Here is a 23534-nt window from a genome sequence, read left to right as displayed (position 1 = left end):
TGCAGGGACCCAAAGCTGAATATTGGGCTCCTTTCTCTTCAATCTACTATCTCCCTAGGTGACCCCATGCAGTCTTACAACTTTAAATATGATTCACACTACAAGAACTCTCACCTTTGTACCTCTAGACCACAACTTGCTCCTGAAATTCAGGCTCATATACAACTGCTTACATGGTATCTCCAATGACTATCTACTATATATCTAAAATCCAACCGGTTCTACGTGTTTGAACTTCTGACCTTTCCCTCTCCAAAAATGCTCTACTTTCAGCCTTCTCTATCTCAGCTAATAACACCATCCATCAGGTGTAACATACATAAAGGTGTAACAACCTGCTGTCCACAGATATGGAGGGCATGGGAGGGTTTAGAAGCCCTAGTATTTAAAGTTTGTAGATATCCATAGTATAAATAGTCCCACCATGGCCTAGGTTAAGCTACCAATGTGAGGTCACTGAACCAGGATCAGGAAAGTTTGGCCACACTCCATTCTTGCGAGCAGTTGCCTAATACCTGCGCACACTTGGTACTATGACCTACCCAGTAGTTTAGGCTAAAACACCCAGATTCACTCGAGATTCCTGTTATTATTATTTATTATTCTCTCACTTCCATCCTTTAGCAAGATCAGCAACTTGATGCCCAATAAAAATCCCGCATCCCACCATTTCTCTCCATTCCTCTGATCTGGGCTGCCCTCATGTCACCAAGCTACTCCAATAGCTTCTTATCTGATTTCCCTACTTCCCCTCTTCTGCACATCTAAAGTCACTTCCTGCCCTGCAGACAAAGTGATCACGCCAACACAGAAATGAGATCACGCCACACCCATGCTGAAGACCCATCATCACCTTTCCTAGGCACTCAGAACACAATCTGAGCTCCCGACCCTGGTCTCCCAGCTGTGCACGACCTGGCCCCGCCATCCTCTCCTAACACGTGGCCTGTCGTCTCCTCCTTGCTCTCTCTGCTTCTGTCCTTTGCTCTGTGCTCCCTGGCCAGTCCCCTCCCCGAGGCTCTGCACGTGCCCTTGCCGCAGCCTGGAGCTCTTCCTCTGCACGTGCACAGGCTGGCTCTCTCTCCTCCTCCAGGCTCTGCCCAAAGGACACCTCCTCAGGAGGGCCTTCCTGACCACGTGGTCCGCTGGGGCTCCCCTCCTGCTCTCTGTCCCATCCCTGCTTGCTTCTTCCCTAACACGAATTCCAGCTGTAATAATTCTGTTGGATCATTGTACACTTACTGCCTGGCGTCCCCATGAGCATGGAAGCTCCATAAGGGCGGGGATTGCTGGCGTCTGTCCTGTTGGCTGCCGCTCCCCGGCTCCTGGCACGGCGCCCGGCACAGAGCAGGACGAGTCAATGGAGAAGAGGTGTCAGACCTGGAGTAAAAAGAAACTCAGGTTTCTGAGAGAGAAAAGATGCATGAGGAAGATCTTATACTGACAGGGATTTGGGGTGATAGAGTGTGAATATCAGACATCTTGACATTGAGACTTTCAGCTTTTCAACTTGTAAAGGGCATTGAGACAATACATCATGAGTGTCAGAGCTCTGTGAATGTTTGCTTAGTAGTTGAACTGTCCAGCTCATTTCTGTATGTATTGAGAGTGCCAAGAAAGAAAAAGTGCTCTATTGTACACTCTTTGCTCAGTCCTATTTGTCTGTTGTTTGCCATAAGCATCGGCAGCTTATTCACTTGCCTTTCAATGTTTCTGAGGAACGTCCTTCACATAGCTGCTTCTCCACTCTAAAAGAGCTTAGAGTTAAGACAATAGAAATGCAAAAAATCCCCTTGCGTCAGTCCTTCAGGGAGCCTTCTAGACAGCTTTAAACAAACACAATTCCTTGGGAGTAAGGTCTACTCTCCTCCCTCCTGAGCCAGGAACCCTCACTTGGAATGCACGCTGACATCGTCAAGACAGCTGCTCTACTAGGCAAGGGCTGGGGCAAGAATAACTTAAAATGCCAGCAAATTCTCCTGTCACATTTCATGGCTCTTCTTCAGACTTAACATTCGCTTGGTTGCTGTAAACCTCTGATGATCTTCCAGAGTTCCAATAAACTTGATTCCGATCATTGTTTTCCCGGTGTTTCCAGTGTTCCTGGAGGACCCTACCCAGAGTGCCCTACACTACGTTCACCAATATCACTAAGTTCCGTGAGTGACGTTTTGAAGCTTACATCCTTCCGCTAACATCTTAATTTAGCAGTGTGGTGGCTTCCCTGGTGGCACAGTGGTTGGGAATCCGCCTGCCAAGGTAGGGAACACGGGTTCAAGCCCTGGCCCGGGAAGATCCCACATGCCACAGAGGAGCTAGGCCCGTGTGCCACAACTACTGAAGCCTGTGTGCCATAACTGCTGAAGCTTGCATTCCTGGAGCCTGTGCTCCACAACAAGAGAAGCCACCGCAATGAGAAGCCCTCACACCGCAAGGAAGAGTAGCCTCTGTTCGCGGCAACTAAAGAAAGCCCGCGCACAGCAATGGAGGACCCAACGCAGCCAAAAAATAATAAATTTATTTTTAAAAACCCAACAGTGTGCACTTTTTTTTTCTGGAAGGAATAACAAAGCAGAAGAAACAGAAAACTAGAAATTTCTCTAGCATCAGGGACCTTGTGAAAAATCAATAAAATGATATATATATGCAATGTCAGAATCTCTTTGCACATTTAAATTTTTGCATATTAACACAAACATAACAATACTGCCCCATATAAACCTTTGTATAAACATTAAAGGAAATATATGCATTATTTTTTCTTTTACTGCTTCTGAAGCACAGAATGCACAAGTCCCCCTGAAGACTTTCTGTCGTCACATGCGAGAACAAATGTCAGGGGTTGAGGCAGCCTCAGGTGCACTTTGTAATGCCTCTAGACAAAATAGAACAGAGTTGGAGGTAGATTGTTTGGTGACTCCCCGTGACCCGCCCACGGAGAAATAACTTACCCAAATAGCAGCTTTCTTACTCTTTGATCCAAACTGTCCTGAATCTTGCATGGTTTTAAAGGCACAACTAGGAATGGTTGAAAACTTTGTTCAGCACACACAAGATTACCAGTTGGCCTCTGAACACCTATTCTTTCTAAAGGACATAGTAAGAGCACCAAGTAGTGCCCCACCTGCACGTGGTCCCTAGTCACTCTGGAAATGCCCAGGATGGCCAAGTTCAAGAGTGAACCATTATCACATGTGGTAGGGGCGACAGGGTTTACTGATTTTAACCTGCTGGATTAATAACATCACCTTCCTCAATTGGGAAAAGTAACAACAAAACAACAAAGTAATACTTTCAAAGAAAACTCATAAGGCAAAAGCCAGCTTTTCCCGCCAAATAAACTGAAAACAAAAAGCTCCACTGCTTTTTCTTAGCCTCTGGAAGGCAGTTCCCTTGACTAAAACATCGTAGGATAATCAACAATATCCCATTCTATCCTACAGCACAGAACACTTATTCTTTTTTCCTCCTTGGTCATTGCGTTAACATCATGATCTGCTGTTGATGTGATTAAACGCTGTTGGGAAGGTGATGGGATTCTATTTCTTCTAGTAGCTTCTCAAGGTACTGAATTAAGACTCGTCTTTTGAACCTAAAAACGAAAAAGAAATTTTTATTATCCAAAAGGTCCTTAAAGCATTTATGATGCGTGAGGCACCGTGTGGGATACAACGTGGGACTGGCCATTCACATGGGAAATAGAAAATGTATGTCCGTATAAAGATAGGGCTTAGCTAATACCGAGATTACCAGCTGAGAGCCCAAGCCCACCTCAGACTGTGAGGAGTGCAAAAGGCTCCACAGACCTGGATGAATGAGTTGGCCTCAGGTAGTATTAATCTAGACGCCTCTGCAGACAGCCGTAGTTATGACTGAAGGCCAGGGCTTAGGAAAGCAAAGCAGGACTTCCCTGGTGGCACAGTGGTTAAGAATCCTCCTGCCAATGCAGGGGACACGGGTTCGAGCCCTGGTCCGGGAAAATCCCACATGCCGCAGAGCAACTAAGCCCGTGAGCCACAACTACTGAGCCCGCGTGCCACAACTACTGAAGCCTGTGCACCTAGAGCCCGTGCTCCACAACAAGAGAAGCCACCGCAATGAGAAGCCGTCGCACTGCAATGAAGAGTAGCCTGCGCTCGCTGCAACTAGGGAAAGCTCATGTGAAGCAACGAAGATCCAATGGAGCCAAATAATTAATTAATTAATTAAAACAAAAAAGAAAAGCAAGGCAGAACCAATCCCTCCGCCTGTCTTGCATTGGGCAGCCCTCCTGCTTCAAAAAACACAATGAAGAGTTCCTCTTTACACCCACCTTGCAGCTTCCTTGATGGTAAATTCAATAAATTGTTTCCTCACTGCAAGAGGTCCTTGCACTCCTTCAAGCAAAATGAAAATTCTTTCATACTCTGAAGATATTTAAAAAAATTAGTATTTTTAAAAATATGGATGAAAAATAAAATTCAATCTTTACACATCATCAGTAATCATTCCTTGTGTGTGGAAAGTTAGGTATACTTTGTATTTGAAACACTCAAATCAAGATATCCGCACATATCTGCTACGGAAACTCTAAACACTAATTAAATGTGGCCTGCTGAATAATGGCCCCCCAAGTTGTCCATGTCCTAATTCTGAGAACCTGTGAACATGTTACCTTATATGGCAAAAGAGACCTTACTCTGCAGATGTGATTAAGTTATGGCTCTTGAGATGGGGAGATTATCCATGTTTATACATGTTGCCCAACGTAACCACAAATATCCTTATAAAAGAGAGGCAGTAGGGCTTCCCTGGTGGCGCAGTCGTTGAGAATCTGCCTGCTAATTCAGGGGACACGGGTTCGAGCCCTGGTCTGGGAAGATCCCACATGCCTCGGAGCAATTGGGCCCGTGAGCCACACCTACTGAGCCTGCGCGTCTGGAGCCTGTGCTCCGCAACAAGAGAGGCTGCGGTAGTGAGAGGTCCGCGCACCGCGATGAAGAGTGGCCCCCACTTGCCACAACTAGAGAAAGCCCTCGCACAGAAACGAAGACCCAACACAGCAAAAATAAATAAATTAAAAAAAAAAAGAGAGGCAGTAGAGCTGGTCAGAAAGAAAAGATGTAAGGGTGGGAGCAGAGGTTAGAGAGGAGAGAAGGGGCTAAGTTGCTGGCTTGAAGATGGAGGAAGGGCCCACGAGCGAAGGAACACAGGCAGCCTGTAGAAGCTGGAAGAGGCAAGGAAACACATTCTCCCTAGAGCCTGCAGAAGGAACCCTGGCCTGCCAACACCTTCTTGCTAGCCCAGTGAAAATAATTTCAGATCTGACTTCCACAACTCGAAGATAATACAGTTTTCAGCCACGAAGTTTGTGATAACTTGTTACAGCAGCAAAAGGAAACTATTACAGTAAGTAAGGGGAAAAAGAGAGAGAAAGGTGTATTGGGTCTTTTTTAGGTAAAGCCAGAGGAATCATTTTAAATTATGTGAAAACCCAATACTTCCCAAAAATGCACCTCAAGAGATACCTTGAGAGGACCTTCCGGGAAGATGGCGGAAGAGGAAGACGCGGAGATCACCTTCCTCCCCACAGATACACCAGAAATACATCTACACGTGGAACAACTCCTACAGAACACCTACTGAACGCTGGCAGAAGACCTCAGACCTCCCAAAAGGCAAGAAACTCCCCACGTACCTGGGTAGGGCAAAATAAAAAAGAACAAACAGAGACAAAACGATAGGGACGGGACCTGCACCAATGGGAGGGAGGTGTGACGGATGAAAAGTGTCCACACACTAGGAAGCCCCTTCGCGGGCGGAGACTGCGGGTGGCAGACGGGGGCAGCTTCGGAGCCGCGGAGGAGAGCGCAGCCACAGGGGTGCGGAGGGCAAAGCAGGGAGATTCCTGCACAGAGGATCAGGGCCGACCGGCACTCACCAGCCCGAGAGGCTTGTCTGCTGCCCCGCCGGGGCGGGCGGGGCTGGGAGCTGAGGCTCAGGCTTCGGTCGGAGCGCAGGGAGAGGACTGGGGTTGGCGGCGTGAACACAGCCTGAAGGGGTTAGTGCACCACGGCTAGCCGGGAGGGAGACCGGGGAAAAGTCTGGACCTGCCGAAGAGGCAAGAGACTTTTTCTTACCTCTTTGTTTCCTGGTGCGTGAGGAGAGGGGATAAAGAGCGCCGCTTAAAGGAGCTCCAGAGACGGGCGCGAGCCACGGCTAAAAGCGCGGACCCCAGAGACGGGCATGAGACGCCAAGGCTGCTGCTGCCGCCACCAAGAAGCCTGTGTGTGAGCACAGGACACTATCCACACCCCCCTTCCGGGAGCCTGTGCAGCCCGCCACTGCCAGGGTCCCGGGATCCAGGGACAACTCCCCCGGGAGAACGCACGGCGCGCCTCAGGCTGCTGCAACGTCACGCCGGCCTCTGCCGCCGCAGGCCCGCCCTGCACTCCGTGCCCCTCCCTCCCCCCGGCCTGAGTGAGCCAGAGCCCCCGAATCAGCTGCTCCTTTAACCCCGTCCTGTCTGAGCGAAGAACAGACGCCCTCCAGCGACCTACACGCGGAGGCGGGGCCAAATCCAAAGCTGAGCCCCGGGAGCTGTGAGAACAAAGAAGAGAAAGGGAAATCTCTCCCAGCAGCCTCAGGAGCAGCGGATTAAAGCTCCACAATCAACTTGATGTACCTGCATCTGTGGAATACCTGAATAGACAACGAATCATCCCAAATTAAGGAGGTGGACTTTGAAAGCAAGATTTATGATTCTTCCCCTTTTCCTTTTTTTGTGTGTATGTGTATGCTTCTGTGTGAGATTTTGTCTGTATAGCTTTGCTTCCACCATTTGTCCGAGGGTTCTATCCGTCCCTTTTTTTAAAAATTTTTCTCTTAATAATTACTTTTTATTTTAATAACTTTATTCTATTTTACTTTATCTTCGTTCTTTCTTTCCTTCCTTCCCTCCTTTAGACAACAAATCATCCCAAATTGAGGAGGTGGACTTTGAGAGCAATATTTATGATTTTTTATTCTTTTCCTCTTTTTGTGAGTGTGTATGTGTATGCTTCTGTGTGAGATTTTGTCCATATAGCTTTGCTTCCACCATTTGTTCCTGGGTTCTATCCATCCATTTTTTTGTTTTTTGGGTTTATTTTGCTCTTAATAATTATTTTAATAACTTTATTATATTTTATCTTAATTTTACTTTATCGTCTTTATTTTCCTTCCTTCCCTCCTTCCTTCCTTGCTCCCTCCCTCCCTCCTTTCTTTCTTTCTTTCTACTTCTACTAAATCTTTCTTTCTACTTTTTCTCCCTTTTCTTCTGAGCCGTGTGGGTGAAAGGCTCTTGGTGCTGCAGCCAGGAGTTCGTGCTGTGCCTCTGAGGTGGGAGAGCCAACTTCAGGACCGTGGGCCACAGGAGACCTCCCAGCTGCACATAATATCAGACGGTGAAAATCTCCCAGAGATCTCCATCTCAACACCAACACCCAGCTTCACTCAACGACCAGCAAGCTACAGTGCTGGACACCCTAGGCAAAACAACTAGCAAAACAGGAACACAACCCCACCCATTAGCAGAGAGGCTGCCTAAAATCATAATAAGTCGACAGACACCCCAAAACACACCACCAGACGTGGACCTGCCCACCAGAAAGACAAGATCGGGCCCCATCCACCAGAACACAGGCACTAGTCCCCTCCACCAGAAGGCCTACACAACCCAGAACCAACCTTGGCCACTGGAGACAGACACCAAAAACAACGGAAATACAAACCTGCAGTCTGCAAAAAGGAGACCCCAAACACAGTAAGATCAGCAAAATGAGAAGACAGAAAAACACACAGCAGATGAAGGAGCAAGGGAAAAAACCACCAGACCTAACAAATGAAGAGGAAATAGGCAGTCTAGCTGAAAAAGAATTCAGAATAATGATAGTAAAGATGATCCAAAATCTTGGAAATAGAATAGACAAAATGCAAGAAACATTTAACAAGGACCTAGAAGAACTAACGATGAAACAAACAATGATGAACAACACAATAAATGAAATGAAAAACACTCTAGATGGGATCAATAGCAGAATAACTGAGGCAGAAGAACGGATAAGTGACCTGGAAGATAAAAGAGTGGAAATAACTACTGCAGAGCAGAATAAAGGAAAAAGAATGAAAAGAACTGAGGACAGTCACAGAGACCTCTGGGACAACATGAAACGCACCAACATTCGAATTATAGGGGTTACAGAAGAAGAAGAGAAAAAGAAAGGGACTGAGAAGATATTTGAAGAGATTGTAGTTGAAAACTTCCCTAATATGGGAAAGGAAATAGTTAGTCAAGTCCAGGAAGCACAGAGTCCCATACAGGATAAATCCAAGGAGAAATACACCAAGACACATATTAATCAAACTGTCAAAAATTAAATACAAAGAAAACATATTAAAAGCAGCAAGGGAAAAACAGCAAATAACACACAAGGGAATCCCCATAAGGTTAACAGCTGATCGTTCAGCAGAAACTCTGCAAGCCAGAAGGGAGTGTCAGGACATATTGAAAGTGATGAAGGAGAAAAACCTGCAACCAACATTACTCTACCCAGCAAGGATCTCATTCAGACTTGATGGAGAAATTAAAACCTTTACAGATAAGCAAAAGCTGAGAGAGTTCAGCACCACCAAACCAGCTCTACAACAACTGCTAAAGGAACTTCTCTAGGCAAGAAACACAAGAGAAGGAAAAGACCTACAATAACGAACCCAAAACAATTAAGAAAATGGGAATAGGAACATACATATCGATAATTACCTTAAATGTAAATGGACTAAATGCTCCTACCAAAAGACACAGATTGGCTGAATGGATACAAAAACAGGACCCATATATTTGCTGTCTACAAGAGACCCACTTCAGACCTAGAGACACATACAGACTGAAAGTAAGGGGATGGAAAAAGATATTTCATGCAAATAGAAACCAAAAGAAAGCTGGAGTAGCAATTCTCATATCAGACAAAATAGACTTTAAAATAAAGACTATTAGAAGAGACAAAGAAGGACACTACATAATGATCAAGGGATCGATCCAAGAAGAAGATATAACAATTGTAAGTATTTATGCACCCAACATCGGAGCCCCTCAATACATAAGGCAAATACTAACAGCCATAAAAGGGGAAATCGACAGTAACACATTCATAGTAGGGGACTTTAACACCCCACTTTCACCAATGGACAGATCATCCAAAATGAAAATAAATAAGGAAACACAAGCTTTAAATGATACATTAAACAAGATGGACTTAACTGATATTTATAGGACATTCCATCGTAAAACAGAATACACATTTTTCTCTAGTGCTCATGGAACATTCTCCAGGATAGATCATATCTTGGGTCACAAATCAAGCCTTGGTAAATTTAAGAAAATCGAAGTTGTATCAAGTATCTTTTCCGACTACAACGCTATGAGACTAGATATCAATTACAGGAAAAGATCTGTAAAATACACAAACACATGGAGGCTAAACAATACACTACTGAATAACGAAGTGATCACTGAAGAAATCAAAGAGGAAATCAAAAAATACCTAGAAACAAATGACAATGGACACACGACGACTCAAAATCTATGGGATGCAGCAAAAGCAGTTCTAAGAGGGAAGTTTGTAGCAATACAAGCCTACCTTAAGAAACAGGAAACATCTCGAATAAACAACCTAACCTTGCACCTAAAGCAATTAGAGAAAGAAGAACAAAAAAAGCCCAAAGTTAGCAGAAGGAAAGAAATCATAAAAATCAGATCAGAAATAAATGAAAAAGAAATGAAGGAAACGATAGCAAAGATCAACAAAACTAAAAGCTGGTTCTTTGAGAAGATAAACAAAATTGATAAACCATTAGCCAGACTCATCAAGAAAAAAGGGAGAAGACTCAAATCAATAGAATTAGAAATGAAAAAGGAGAAGTAACAACTGACATTGCAGAAATACAAAAGATCATGAGAGATTACTACAAGCAACTCTATGCCAATAAAATGGACAACCTGGAAGAAATAGACAAATCCTTAGAAAGGCACAACCTGCCAAGACTGAATCAGGAATAAATAGAAAATATGAACAGACCAATCACAAGCACTGAAATTGAAACTGTGATTAAAAATCTTCCAACAAACAAAAGCCCAGGACCAGATGGCTTCACAGGCGAATTCTATCAAACATTTAGAGAAGAGCTAACACCTATCCTTCTCAAACTCTTCCAAAATATCGCAGAGGGAGGAACACTCCCAAACTCATTCTACGAGGCCACCATCACCCTGATACCAAAACCAGACAAGGATGTCACAGAGAAAGAAATCTATAGGCCAATATCACTGATGAACATAGATGCAAAAATCCACAACAAAATACTAGCAAACAGAATCCAACAGCACATTAAACGGATCATACACCATGATCAAGTGGGGTTTATTCCAGGAATGCAAGGATTCTTCAATATATGCAAATCAATCAACGTGATACACCATATTAACAAATTGAAGGAGAAAAACCACATGATCATCTCAATAGATGCAGAGAAAGCCTTTGACAAAATTCAACACCCATTTATGATAAAAACCCTGCAGAAAGTAGGCATAGAAGGAACTTTCCTCAACATAATAAAGGCCATATATGACAAACCCACAGCCAACATCGTCCTCAATGGGGAAAAACTGAAAGCATTTCCACTAAGATCAGGAACAAGACAAGGTTGCCCACTCTCACCACTCTTATTCAACATAGTTTTGGAAGTTTTAGCCACAGCAATCAGAGAAGGAAAGGAAATAAAAGGAATCCAAATTGGAAAAGAAGAAGTAAAGCTGTCACTGTTTGCAGATGACATGATACTATACATAGAGAATCCTAAAGATGCTACCAGAAAACTGCTGGAGCTAATCAATGAATTTGGTAAAGTGGCAGGATACAAAATTAATGCACAGAAATCTCTGGCATTCCTGTACACTGATGATGAAAAATCTGAAAGTGAAATCAAGAAAACACTCCCATTTACCATTGCAACAAAAAGAATAAAATATCTAGGAATAAACCTACCTAAGGAGACAAAAGACCTGTATGCAGAAAATTATAAGACACTGATGAAAGAAATTAAAGACGATACATAGATGGAGAGATATACCATGTTCTTGGATTGGAAGAATCAACATTGTGAAAAGGACTCTGCTACCCAAAGCAATCTACAGATTCAATGCAATCCCTATCAAACTACCACTGGCATTTTTCACAGAGCTAGAACAAAAAATTTCACAATTTGTATGGAAACACAAAAGACCCCGAATAGCTAAAGCAATCTTGAGAACGAAAAATGGAGCTGGAGGAATCAGGCTTCCTGACTTCAGACTATACTACAAAGCTACAGTAATCAAGACAGTATGGTACTGGCACAAAAACAGAAAGATAGATCAATGGAACAGGATAGAAAGCCCAGAGATAAACCCACGCACATATGGTCACCTTATCTTAGATAAAGGGGGCAGGAATGTACAGTGGAGAAAGGACAGCCTCTTCAATAAGTGGTGCTGGGAAAACTGGACAGGTACATGTAAAAGTATGAGATTAGATCACTCCCTAACACCATATACAAAAATAAGCTCAAATGGATTAAAGACCTAAATGTAAGGCCAGAAACTATCAAACTCTTAGAGGAAAACAGGCAGGACACTCTATGACATAAATCACAGCAAGGTCCTTTTTGACCCAACTGCTAGAGAAATGGAAATAAAAACAAAAATAAACAAATGGGACCTAATGAAACTTCAAAGCTTTTGCACAGCAAAGGAAACCATAAACAAGACCAAAAGACAACCCTCAGAATGGGAGAAAATATTTGCAAATGAAGCAACTGACAAAGGATTAATCTCCAAAATTTATAAGCAGCTCATGCAGCTTAATAAGAAAAAAACAAACAACACAATCCAAAAATGGGCGGAAGACCTAAATAGACATTTCTCCAAAGAAAATATACAGACTGCCAACACACACATGAAAGAATGCTCAACATCACTAATCATTAGAGAAATGCAAATTAAAACTACAATGAGATATCATCTCACACCAGTCAGAATGGCCATCATCAAAAAATCTAGAAACAATAAATGCTGGAGAGGGTGTGGAGAAAAGGGAACTCTCTTACACTGTTGGTGGGAATGTAAATTGATACAGCCACTGTGGAGAACAGTATGGAGGTTCCTTAAAAAACTAAAAATAGAACTACCATATGACCCAGCACTCTCACTACTGGGCATATAGCCTGAGAAAACCATAATTCAAAAAGAATCATGTACCAAAATGTTCGTTGCAGCTCTATTTACAATAGTCCAGAGATGGAAACAACCTAAGTGTCCATCATCGGATGAATGGATAAAGAAGATGTGTCACATATATACAATGGAATATTACTCAGCCATAAAAAGAAATGAAATTGAGCTATTTGTAATGAGGTGGATAGACCTAGAGTCTGTCATACAGAGTGAAGTAAGTCAGAAAGAGAGAGACAAGTACTGTATGCTAACACATATATATGGAATTTAAGGAAAAAAATGTCATGGAGAACCTAGGGGTAAAACAGGAATAAAGACACAGACTTACTGGAGAATGGACTTGAGGTTATGGGGAGGGGGAAGGGTAAACTGTGACAAATCGAGAGAGAGGCATGGACATATATACACTACCAAACGTAAGGTAGATAGCTAGTGGGAAGCAGCCGCATAGCACAGGGAGATCAGCTCGGTGCTCTGTGACCGCCTGGAGGGGTGGGATAGGGAGGGTGAGAGGGAGGGAGACGCAAGCGGGAAGTGATATGGGAACATATGTATATATATAACTGATTCATTTTGTTGTGAAGCTGAAACTAACATACCATTACAAAGCAATTAAACTCCAATTAAAAAAAAAAGAGATACCTTGAATCTATTCTGAATCCTAAACGGAAAGGGACCTCCATTATATTATTGATAGATGGTCTTTCACTACTTACTTCGCCCAAATTTTCGAACTTCCTTCATTAACTGGTGTTTTATATCAGCATTGATTCCTTGTGCCATAGCAGGAGTTATTTGCGATGTATTTGGCCCAGTTTCCAAAGCAGATGTTACCGAGACTTTTCGATCATCTACAGAGACGCTGCAGTTCTTGGTTCCTCCTATGACTGCATTACTACCAGGATTGTGCATCAGGTCATCTTTCCTGAGACTAGTGAAATCATCAGACAGGCAATCCACTTGGTCGGGCGGGATACTATCTCCTGCCATATTCATAAGCTCTGGGGCAGCAGATTTTGACAAGAAGCCATCGGGTGAGATTTGACGATTTTCCATCTTCTCATGAACATCGTGAGTGACGGTAACATCTGGAAGCCAAATTAACAAGTGGAGCTGTGACGTAGGTGCATTATGGCAACCCCACAGGGACCACCCGGTGCTCCTCAGTTTTGAGGAAATTGTTTCATAAAGCAAGAGGATGTACCAGATGGAGCCTGAGACCCCTCAAATTGGGCTCAGGAAGTAATACGACAAACGCACTTTCTTCTCTTCATGGCACCATGAACACATATGGAAACCACGTAAGACAGTACAACGAATAAAGAGGCTCAGGTCCCTGGTGCTGAGGGTTGAGCTGCAGCTCGTGCTTTACAAGCTGAAAAGCAGCAAGTCTCACTTGGTGGCATGATTCCTGTCCTTTACCTATGAAATGCCATGCTCTACCGAGCTTGACATCAGATTACATGCCCCCCCCCGCCAAACTCCCGCCTCTCTCCCTCCAAAGTTCTGAGGAAACACAGGTGGTGGCCACTAGACCTGAAGGCTCTGTATGGCCCCCGTCACCCCACCCCAAATCCCTGTCAGTATAAGATCTTCCTCATGCATCTTTTCTCTCTCAGAAACCTGAGTTTCTTTTTACTCCAGGTCTGACACCTCTTCTCCATTGACTCGTCCTGCTCTGTGCCGGGCGCCGTGCCAGGAGCCGGGGAGCGGCAGCCAACAGGACAGACGCCAGCAATCCCCGCCCTTATGGAGCTTCCATGCTCATGGGGACGCCAGGCAGTAAGTGTACAACGATCCAACAGAATTATTACGGTTGGAATTCGTGTTAGGGAAGAGGCAAGCAGGGATGGGACAGAGAGCAGGAGGGGAGCCTCAGCGGACCACGTGGTCGGGAAGGCCCTCCTGAGGAGGTGTCCTTTGGGCAGAGCCTGGAGGAGGAGAGAGAGCCGGCCTGTGCACATGCAGAGGAAGAGCTCCAGGCTGCGGCAAGGGCACGTGCAGAGCCCCGGGGAGGGGACTGGCCAGGGAGCACAGAGCAAAGGACAGAAGCAGAGAGAGCAAGGAGGAGACGACAGGCCACGTGTTAGGAGAGGATGGCGGGGCCAGGTCGTGCACAGCTGGGAGACCAGGGTCGGGAGCTCAGATTGTGTTCTGAGTGCCTAGGAAAGGTGATGATGGGTCTTCAGCATGGATGTGGCGTGATCTCATTTCTGTGTTGACATGATCACTCCGGCTACAGGGTTAGACAGTGAGGGTCACACTCTAGCAAGAATAGCAATCAGATCAGATAAGAAGCTATTGTAGTATCTTGTTGAAAGATCATGTCAGAGGGGAGTAGACAGAGAAAAAATGGTGGGATTCAGGAATCTTTACAATAATATTTACAGGGAAAATGACAAGGGTAAGCAGAAAAAAAGAATGAAAGCGGGTTACGAATATGAGAGGAAAACCAGTAGGTCACAGAGTATAGCAATCCCAGAAAGTTTCCATGAAGGAGAGAGTAAACAACTGCGTCAAATATGGCTGAGAAATTAATAGCAATCTCAGCCAAAACTAGTGAGATTGATGAGAACAGCTCCAGTAAAATGTAGGAGGCAGAATCCAGACTCTACTGGCTAAGACCATGAAGAGGAGGTGAGAACAGTCATTCTTACCATCTTCCATGGACATGGATGAGGCCCAAACAGAGGATCCTCCTTCTTGTTCCTGTTTCACGGACAGCAGGTCCATACTCAGTTTTTCCTTAGATGAAGAAGGATTCTCGGGTTCTCCACAAAGTTCCATTTGGTTTTCAGGCCCTACAGTAAACTCCGCTTCATCACTCATCATTTACTGAGAAACATCAATGCACATGTTCCATTTGCAACAAAACTCCAACAATCACAAAGTTGCAAACAGTTTGCATATGTATATATAACCAAGAAGTTGAATCATTAATTTGAGTTTTCACCATGGTCCAATATTTACCATACCTCAACAAATACTCTTTTCAGAAAATGCAACTGAATTTTAATCCAGTCTATAGTTTAAAAAAGGAGGAAGCTGGGACTTCCCTGGTGGTCCTGTGGTTAAGACCCCGCCTTCCAAAGCAGGGAGTACAGGTTCGATCCCTGGTCAGGGACTAAGATGCCACATGCTTTGGGGCAACTAAGCCCATGCACCACAACTACTGAGCCCCACGCACCACAACCTGAGAGCCCGCATGCTGCAACTACAGAGCCCATGTGCTCTGGAGCCCATGCGCCACAACTAGAGAGCCCGCATACTACAACTACTGAGCCTGCGCACCCTGAAGCCCATGCACCACAACTAGGGAGAAGCCCGAGCGCCGCAATGAAGAGCCCATGCACCACAACGAAAGATCCCACGTCCCGCAGTTAAGACCCGATGCCGCCAAAAATGAATGAATGAATAAGTAAATAAATAAATATTTTTAAATAAGTAAATAAATACAAATTTTCAAAGGATGAAGCTAATACACAAGGTGCTGTCCAAAGCCAAACACGGTGTAACCATGAGTAATCAGAATGCTTGGGGAATGGGCAACTCTCAACAAAAAAGGGCATTACTTTTCTAAGGGGAAATAATTCCCTTTCTTTGTCCTCATTTTATTTATTTTTCAAATCAGTTTACAGGTTTTTTTTCCTTTTTATTTATTTTTTGGCTGTGTTGTGTCTTCGCTGCTGCGACCGGGCTTTCTCTAGTTGCGACGAGCGAGGGCTTCTCTTGTTGCAGAGCACGGGCTTCTAGGCATGTGGGCTTCAGTAATTGCAGCACACGGGCTCAGTAGTTGTGGCTCGCAGCCTGTAGAGCACAGGCTCAGTAGTTGTGGTGCACGGGCTTAATTGCTCCGCGGCATGTGGGATCTTCCCAGACCATGGATCAAACCCGTGTCTCCTGCATTGGCAGGCGGATTCTCATCCACTGTGCTTCTTTGTCCTCATTTTAGAAGGCCAATATAAACTGATAACAACATCTCACAAGGACATTTGAAGAAAAGAAAACTATAGGTCTTTATACTAATATCTCTCCTGAACTTAAACCCAATAATCCTAAACCAACGAATAATAAAATACAATAATATATAAAAAGGATATACATCCTGTCTTGATGAGGGTATACTGCAGGGAGGTAAGATTGGTTTAAAATTCAAAAATCAATGTAATGCTTAACAACACTTAACAACAACAACAAACCAAGGGAAAACCTTATGATCACTTCTATAGATGGGTTAAGTTTCAGCACCTATTCATGATAAAAAACTATCCACAATCTAGAATAGAAGGCAACTTCCTTAATCTGATAAAGTGTATCTACCCCCTAAAAATCTATAGCAAATGTCACACTTAATGATGAAATATCAAACATTTCTCCCTGCGTTTGGAAAATAGGATGTTCACTATCCATCAACAATTTACTGATGGTTCTAAAAAGTGAAGTATAACCAGGAAATTATAATAGTTGTAAAGTTTGGAAAGGAAAAAGTAAAACTGTCATTATTCACAGATGGCATTACATAGAATATGCAAAAGAATATAAAATCATTAGAGTTAATAAGTGCACTTAATCAACTTATCAGTTATAATAAAAACCACTTTGTGGTTATTATTATTACCAGTTTTCTATTCCCATATAATAGCAACAAATAATTAGAATATGAAATTTTAAATACCATTGATAATAGTATCAAAAACATCAAATATCTAAGTAAATAGTGCTAGAGCACAACACAAAAAGTATAAAACATCACTGAGAGAAAGTAAAGACCTCAGGAAACAGAAAGAAATACTTTTTGCATGGATTGCAAGATTCATTATTGAGTTGTTACTGTCAATTCTCTCAAAAATGATCTCTACTAATCCAATTTAAAATCCCACCATGAGAAAAGACGGCCTCTTCAATAAGTGGTGCTGGGAAAACTGGACAGCTACATGTAAAAGTATGAAATTAGAACACTCCCTAACACCATACACAAAAATAAACTCAAAATGGATTAGAGACCTAAATGTAAGGCCAGACACTATCAAACTCTTAGAGGAAAACATACGCAGAACATTCTATGACATAAATCACAGCAAGATCCTTTTTGACCCACCTCCTAGAGAAATGGAAATAAAAACAAAAATAAACAAATGGGACCTAATGAAACTTAAAAGCTTTTTCACAGCAAAGGAAACCATAAAAAAGACGAAAGGACGAAAAGACAACCCCCAGAATGGGAGAAGATATTTGCAAACTGGCAAAGGATTAATCTCCCAAATATACAAGCAGCTCATGCAGCTCAATATCAAAAAAACAAAAAACCCAATTCAAAAATGGGCGGAAGACCTAAATAGACATTTCTCCAAAGAAGATATACAGATTGCCAACAAACACAGGAAAGGATGCTCAACATCACTAATCATTAGAGAAATGCAAATCAAAACTACAATGAGATATCACCTCACACCAGTCAGAATGGCCATCATCAAAAAATCTAGAAACAATAAATGCTGGAGAGGGTGTGGAGAAAAGGGAACTCTCTTGCACTGTTGGTGGGAATGTAAATTGATACAGCCATTACGGAGAACAGTATGGAGGTTCCTTAAAAAACTAAAAATAGAACTACCATATGACCCAGCAATCCCACTACTGGGCATATACCCTGAGAAAACCATAATTCAAAAAGATACATGTACCACAATGTTCACTGCAGCAGTATTTACAATAGCCAGGACGTGGAAGCAAGCTAAATGTCCACTGACAGATGAATGGATAAAGAAGACGGGGCACACATACACAATGGAATATTACTCAGCCATAAAAAGGAACAAAATTGAGTTATTTGTAGTGAGGTGGATGGACCTGAAGTCTGTCATACAGAGTGAAGTAAGTTAGAAAGAGAAAAGAAAATACCATATGCATATATATGGAATCTAGAAAAATGGTACTGATGAACCTAGTGGTAGGGCAGGAGTAAAGATGCAGATGTTGAGAACGGACTTGAGGACACAGGGGAGAAGGGGAGGCTGGGGCAAAGTGAGAGAGTAGCACTGACATACATACACTATCAAATGTAAAATGGATGGCTGGTGGGAAGCTGCTGCATAGCACAGGGAGATCAGCTCCATGCTTTGTGACCACCTAGAGGGGTGGGATAAGGAGGGTGGGAGGGAGCCTCAAGAGGGAGGAGATATGAGGATATATGTATATGTATAGCTGATTCACTTTGTTTTACAGCAGAAACTAACACAACATTGTAAAGCAAATATACTCCAATAAAGATTAAGAAGAAAAAGAAGGAAAAAGAAAATAAAATCCCACCATGTTGCATTTTGGTGAAAATTGACAAGCTGATAGTAAAAAGTGTATGGAAATTAAAGGGCTTAGAATAGCTAAGACAATCTTTAAGAAAAACAAAGTTGGAGGACACGCACTACCAGATTTGAAGACTTGCTACAAAAGTACTGTAATTAAAACAGTCTAGTAATGGAGCAAGAATAGGCCAATACACGAATGGAAGAGGACAGAGAATCTAGACACAGATCTGGAAATATGCTAAACAGCTGAATTTATGACACAAGGTCCCCGGCCAACCACTGTGGATAAGATAGTGTTTTTAATATGTCCAGTTATGTACACGGGAAAAAATAAAGCTTGCTTCTTACATCATCCCATTCCACAAAACTTTATTAGAGATGAATGGGAGATCTGGTGGAAAATTCAGAATATTATCTTCATGGCTTTAAGGTAGGCAAAAATTTATTTTTGAGGATAAAAAAGGACTAACCAAAAATAATAGACTGTCTAATTAGACATAATTAAATTTGAAACTTCTGTTTACCAAAAAGACATGATTAAGAGAATGAAAAAGCAAAACATGTATATAGAAGATACTCAAAATTTTGTAGATATATAAATTGGATAAACATTTATACATTTAATTATTCATATATATCTATGTATTATATAATCAATTTAAACAATGTATATAAATATTTGTGCATATTTATGTATGTATATATAACTGGATATATCCCTCTCTCCAAAAAATCAGTGAAATCCAGAATATATGCAGAACTGTAAATCAATTTAAAACTTACAAACATCCTAATAAAATATGGGCAAAAGACCTGAAAAGGCACTTCGTATAAGACATACTCACATGGCCAATCCATATCTAAAAGGTGTTCAGTTTCATTAATCAGCAGAGGAATGCAAGTTTAGACATAATGAGAAGTCACTGCACACCCACCAGAATGAAATGAAAGACTGCCTGTAGAGCAAGTGTTTGTGAATATGTGGTCCAACTGGAACTCTCATACATTGCTTGCTGAACCCAGATTTCCACCTAGAAGCTCAAGGACATAGTTGAAAGGTTAGCTAGAACTCTCTTAAGGCTGAGATAAAGAAGTCAAGAAAATACTATTGAGCAATCTGCTTTGAGTTGCAGCAAGGTAATTCTTGGAGCAATAGAAAGCGTGAACTAATGGAGAGTTTCTTTAAGGTGTTGCTGTGTGAACAACTCAGCCTTGAGTTCTCTCTGCAAAAAGTGGGAAGTGCCCTAGTCTGTTTCAGGAGAACAGTTTTAATAAGACCCTGTGAGAGGGAGTAGGCATATTCCTCTCAAAGGAAAAAATAGACCAAAACAACAGACATCAACCTTGCTAGTGAAGAAAAAGCGTATCCCCAAATGTTGGCTATTGTTACTTCTCCTTTAGTGAATTGCTTCTTCTTGAAATGCTCTTGACTTTCCCAGCTACTATGTTTGCCCTTTTCATACTGAGTTATATCTTTTTATATGTTGAGAACATATACCTCATATCTCTATTATTCATTGTAAATTTTTCCCCTAGCTCGTTGCAAGCTATGCAGTATTCTTTTCTTAAAAAAATTTTTGCTGTTTAAGATATTTGGAATGAAATAAACCTAATACAGAAAATAAGGAAAGAAGTTAAAAGGAAGGCAAGACAACACAACTTTCCCTATAAATGTTAAAATTAAATAATAACCGGGAGTTCTTATGGTCAAGATGATAAGAACATATGCCTTCACACAAACTTCTAAATTGCTGCAATTTTTCTGGAGGTGCATCTTTCATGATTTCTTCCCATGAGATACTACTTCTACTAATTTATAGAGATGAATTTTATAAATGCTTACATATAAATATTGTATTATACATAAAGATTTATAAAATTGAAAAATCACAAATAAATTGGATGCTTAACAATGCAGATGTAAATAAAAATCATTATATAGCTATATGATTAAATACTTTGCAACCATTAAAACACAAGTTTCAGAATAACATTTATGATCTAGAGAAAAGGCTTCTGACATAAGTTAGACAAAAAGGTAGCAAATTCTAAGATATGTAGTATGATCTCAACTTGGGGTAAAAAGCATAAATATTTGCACATTAAAAAACTGCTAAAAGCCCAGCAATTCCACCCCTGGATATATATCCGAAAAAAGCAGAAACACTAATTCGAAAAGATACATGCACTCCAATGTTCATAACACCATTATTTACAATTGCCAAGATATAAAAAGCAAGCCACGTTTCCATCAACTGATGAATGGATAAAGGAGATGTGGTATATATATACAATGGAATACTGCTCAGCCATAAAAAAGGATGACATTTTGCCATTTGCAGCAACATGGATGGACCTGGAGGGTATTATACTAAGAGAACTAAGTCACACAGAGAAAGACAAATAGTGTATGATATCACTTATATGTGGAATCTAAAACATACAACAAACAAGCGAATGTAACAAGAAAAAAGAGATTCACTGATAACAGAGAACAAATCAGTGGTTACCAGTGGGGAGAGGGAACAGGGAGGGGCAATATAGGGGTAGGGGACTAAGAAGTACAAACTAGTACGTATAAAATAAACTACAAGGATATACTGTGTTATACAACACAGGGAGTATAGCCAATATTCTATAACTATAAATGGAGTATAACCTTTAAAAACTGCAGGTCACTATATTGTACACCTGTAATTTATATATTACTGTACATCGATTATACTTCAATTTAAAAAAAGGAAAAAATAAGCAGAGGTAAAAAATGGCTAGAAGGAAAGATAACAAATGTTTTACTGTTTTCTGTTTGTAAATATACAATTTTATTTTCTCCCAATAGAAGTTTTGTTTTTAAAATCAGCATAAAAGTATGCAACTAAAAGAAAAGAAAAAAACACACCAAAACCCCAGAAATCTAGAAGTACCTCACCACCCCAGGGCTGAGACACAGCATCCAAGTAATAGCGTTAGAGCACCCAACTAAGATGTCCCCCCAAAGGCTGAGACACCACATCAAGCAGAATCCACCCCATGAGGCGGACACAAGAGCCCAAAGAAGAGTCCTCAGCCATGGCTGAAACAGAGGACCCAAGAACCAGGAGCCACCCCTACATAAGCGAGATAAAGTGCCCAAGAAAACGTCCTCACCTCGGTCTAAGAAACGGCACTCAAGACAGAGTCCCCGTCCTGGGCAGGGGCCAACCTTCCAAGGAACAGTCTCAGTTGCCTCGGATCCCACAGGAAGCCCCAAGAACGAGCCCAAACCCCCAGTGCTGAGAAAGTGCCCAAGGGAAAGTTCTCTCCCGCAACGGCTGAGCCACAGCCCCCAAGGGAGAGGTCCACCCTAGTCTCAGAGCATCCTTGGAATGGCACCCTGTCGGCTGTGACAGCACCAATGCTAAGTCCTCTCAGGATGGAGAACAGCGCTCCCACTAACAGTCCCCACGGGCCACGAGCAGATCACAAGCAAAAGCCACCCAATCAGAGTGGACACAGAGGGTCAAAGGACAAGTGCCCCCCATGCTGAGCTGGGCACCTGAGGAGAGGCTCTCACAAATGAGGGAGAGCCAAGGGAGAGGGAGCCACAGCCCTGGGGTGACCCACCCAGGAAACCTCCCCTCTCAGGGCTGGGACAGACACCAAGAAGCGCTCGGCCCCCGGGCCTGCCATGGGCCCCAGCGGGAGTGCCCCCTCACCCGCGTGGGGAGAATCACACCAGATAAACCCTCCCGGACCTGAGCAGGAGTGCCAGGAGTGGCCTGTCCCCGACAAGGCTGAGCTAAGGCACCCGAGGAATGGCCTCCCCGGGGCTGAGGCCAGCCCCCAAGGCAGCGTCTCCCCAGAGCTGAGGGGGTCCCACCCTGGACGGAAAACACACAGGGACTGACACCTTCTGGGGCAGAGAGAAGGCCCCTGGGGAAAAGAGTCCACACTCCCACTGTCCATCCTGACCTTAACGGAGGAGCCTGGAAGCAACTCACAAAATGGCGATAAATGGGTGGAGCCTCACGGGTGGAACTTTCTGGAGTGTGCCCTGAGGTAGTTGCTGGACATACACCCTCTAGGGTCCCTGGGAGTGAAGTACACGAGTAAGTGTCTCACCAGAAGCCGATGTGTTATTGCCTGAGGGGGCTCGAGGGAAGCCTCTGGCCACAGTTGCTGCCGGCACGAGCTCCTCACCACTGCGCACTGGGGACGCTTCCGCCTAGAGAGGTAGCCGCCCAAAACCCAGAGCCAGCTTCCGCCGGCGTTGCCTCTGGCTCCCTCTACAGGCTGACTTCTGTGTTCACTTCAGCAAGAAGAAAAAAAATAAAGGGACCAGAACCACTTTCACAGATCAGGCCAAAAGGGTGACTTCAGAGCTGAGAGGTAAAAACTCCAAAACTGGCACACTATAGTACAGAGAAAGAGGAAAGTTATATCATCAAAAACGCAACAGATATTCATAAGGATAAATTAAAAGCATTTGTTAAGACAGGTGTCTACCGGAAATCTACAACCCACTTTATTCCTAGGGGAGAAACGGAAGTATTCAACTTAAAATCAAAGCAAGACAGACCTACTAGAGAATGGACTTGAGGACACGGGGAGGGGGAAGGGTAAGCTTGATTGAGGTGAGAGAGTGGCATGGACATATATACACTACCAAACGTAAAACAGATAGCTAGCGGGAAGCAGCCGCACAGCACAGGGAGATCAGCTCGGTGCTTTGTGACCGCCTGGAGGGGTGGGACAGGGAGGGTGGGAGGGAGGGAGACGCAAGAGGGAAGAGATATGGGGACATATGTATAACTGATTCACTTTGTTATAAAGCAGAAACTAACACACCATTGTAAAGCAATTATACTCCAATAAAGATGTTAAAAAAAACAGAATATCCAGTTCTCTTGGATTCCTTTTTGTCAAATTTACTTCCCCAGGGGCACTTCATAGTATCCTGAACTGCG

The 23534-nt window shown here is 42.9% G+C and overlaps 1 protein-coding gene across 2 annotated transcripts; it reads right to left on the bottom strand.

The window, feature by feature from the left end:
* Window positions 1-2613: 2613 nt before the first annotated feature.
* On the bottom strand, window positions 2614-13752 carry LOC132512961 (integrator complex subunit 6-like). 2 transcript variants are annotated; one of them, XM_060137066.1, is made up of 3 exons: window positions 13003-13752; window positions 4313-4376; window positions 2614-3592 (listed from the first exon to the last, which is right to left on the bottom strand). In XM_060137066.1, exons 1-3 carry the CDS (start codon window positions 13340-13342, stop codon window positions 3511-3513), a joined length of 486 nt encoding a protein of 161 aa, XP_059993049.1. In that variant the 5' UTR covers window positions 13343-13752; the 3' UTR covers window positions 2614-3510. The 2 variants fall into 2 exon arrangements, with proteins under 2 accessions (XP_059993049.1, XP_059993048.1); XM_060137065.1 differs by having other exon boundaries at window positions 4313-4406; window positions 13003-13748.
* Window positions 13753-23534: the final 9782 nt, after the last annotated feature.

This window comes from Lagenorhynchus albirostris, chromosome X (assembly GCF_949774975.1).
Source record: "Lagenorhynchus albirostris chromosome X, mLagAlb1.1, whole genome shotgun sequence".
Lineage (NCBI taxonomy): Eukaryota > Metazoa > Chordata > Mammalia > Artiodactyla > Delphinidae > Lagenorhynchus > Lagenorhynchus albirostris.
This window is presented reverse-complemented; position numbering and strand designations above follow the sequence as displayed.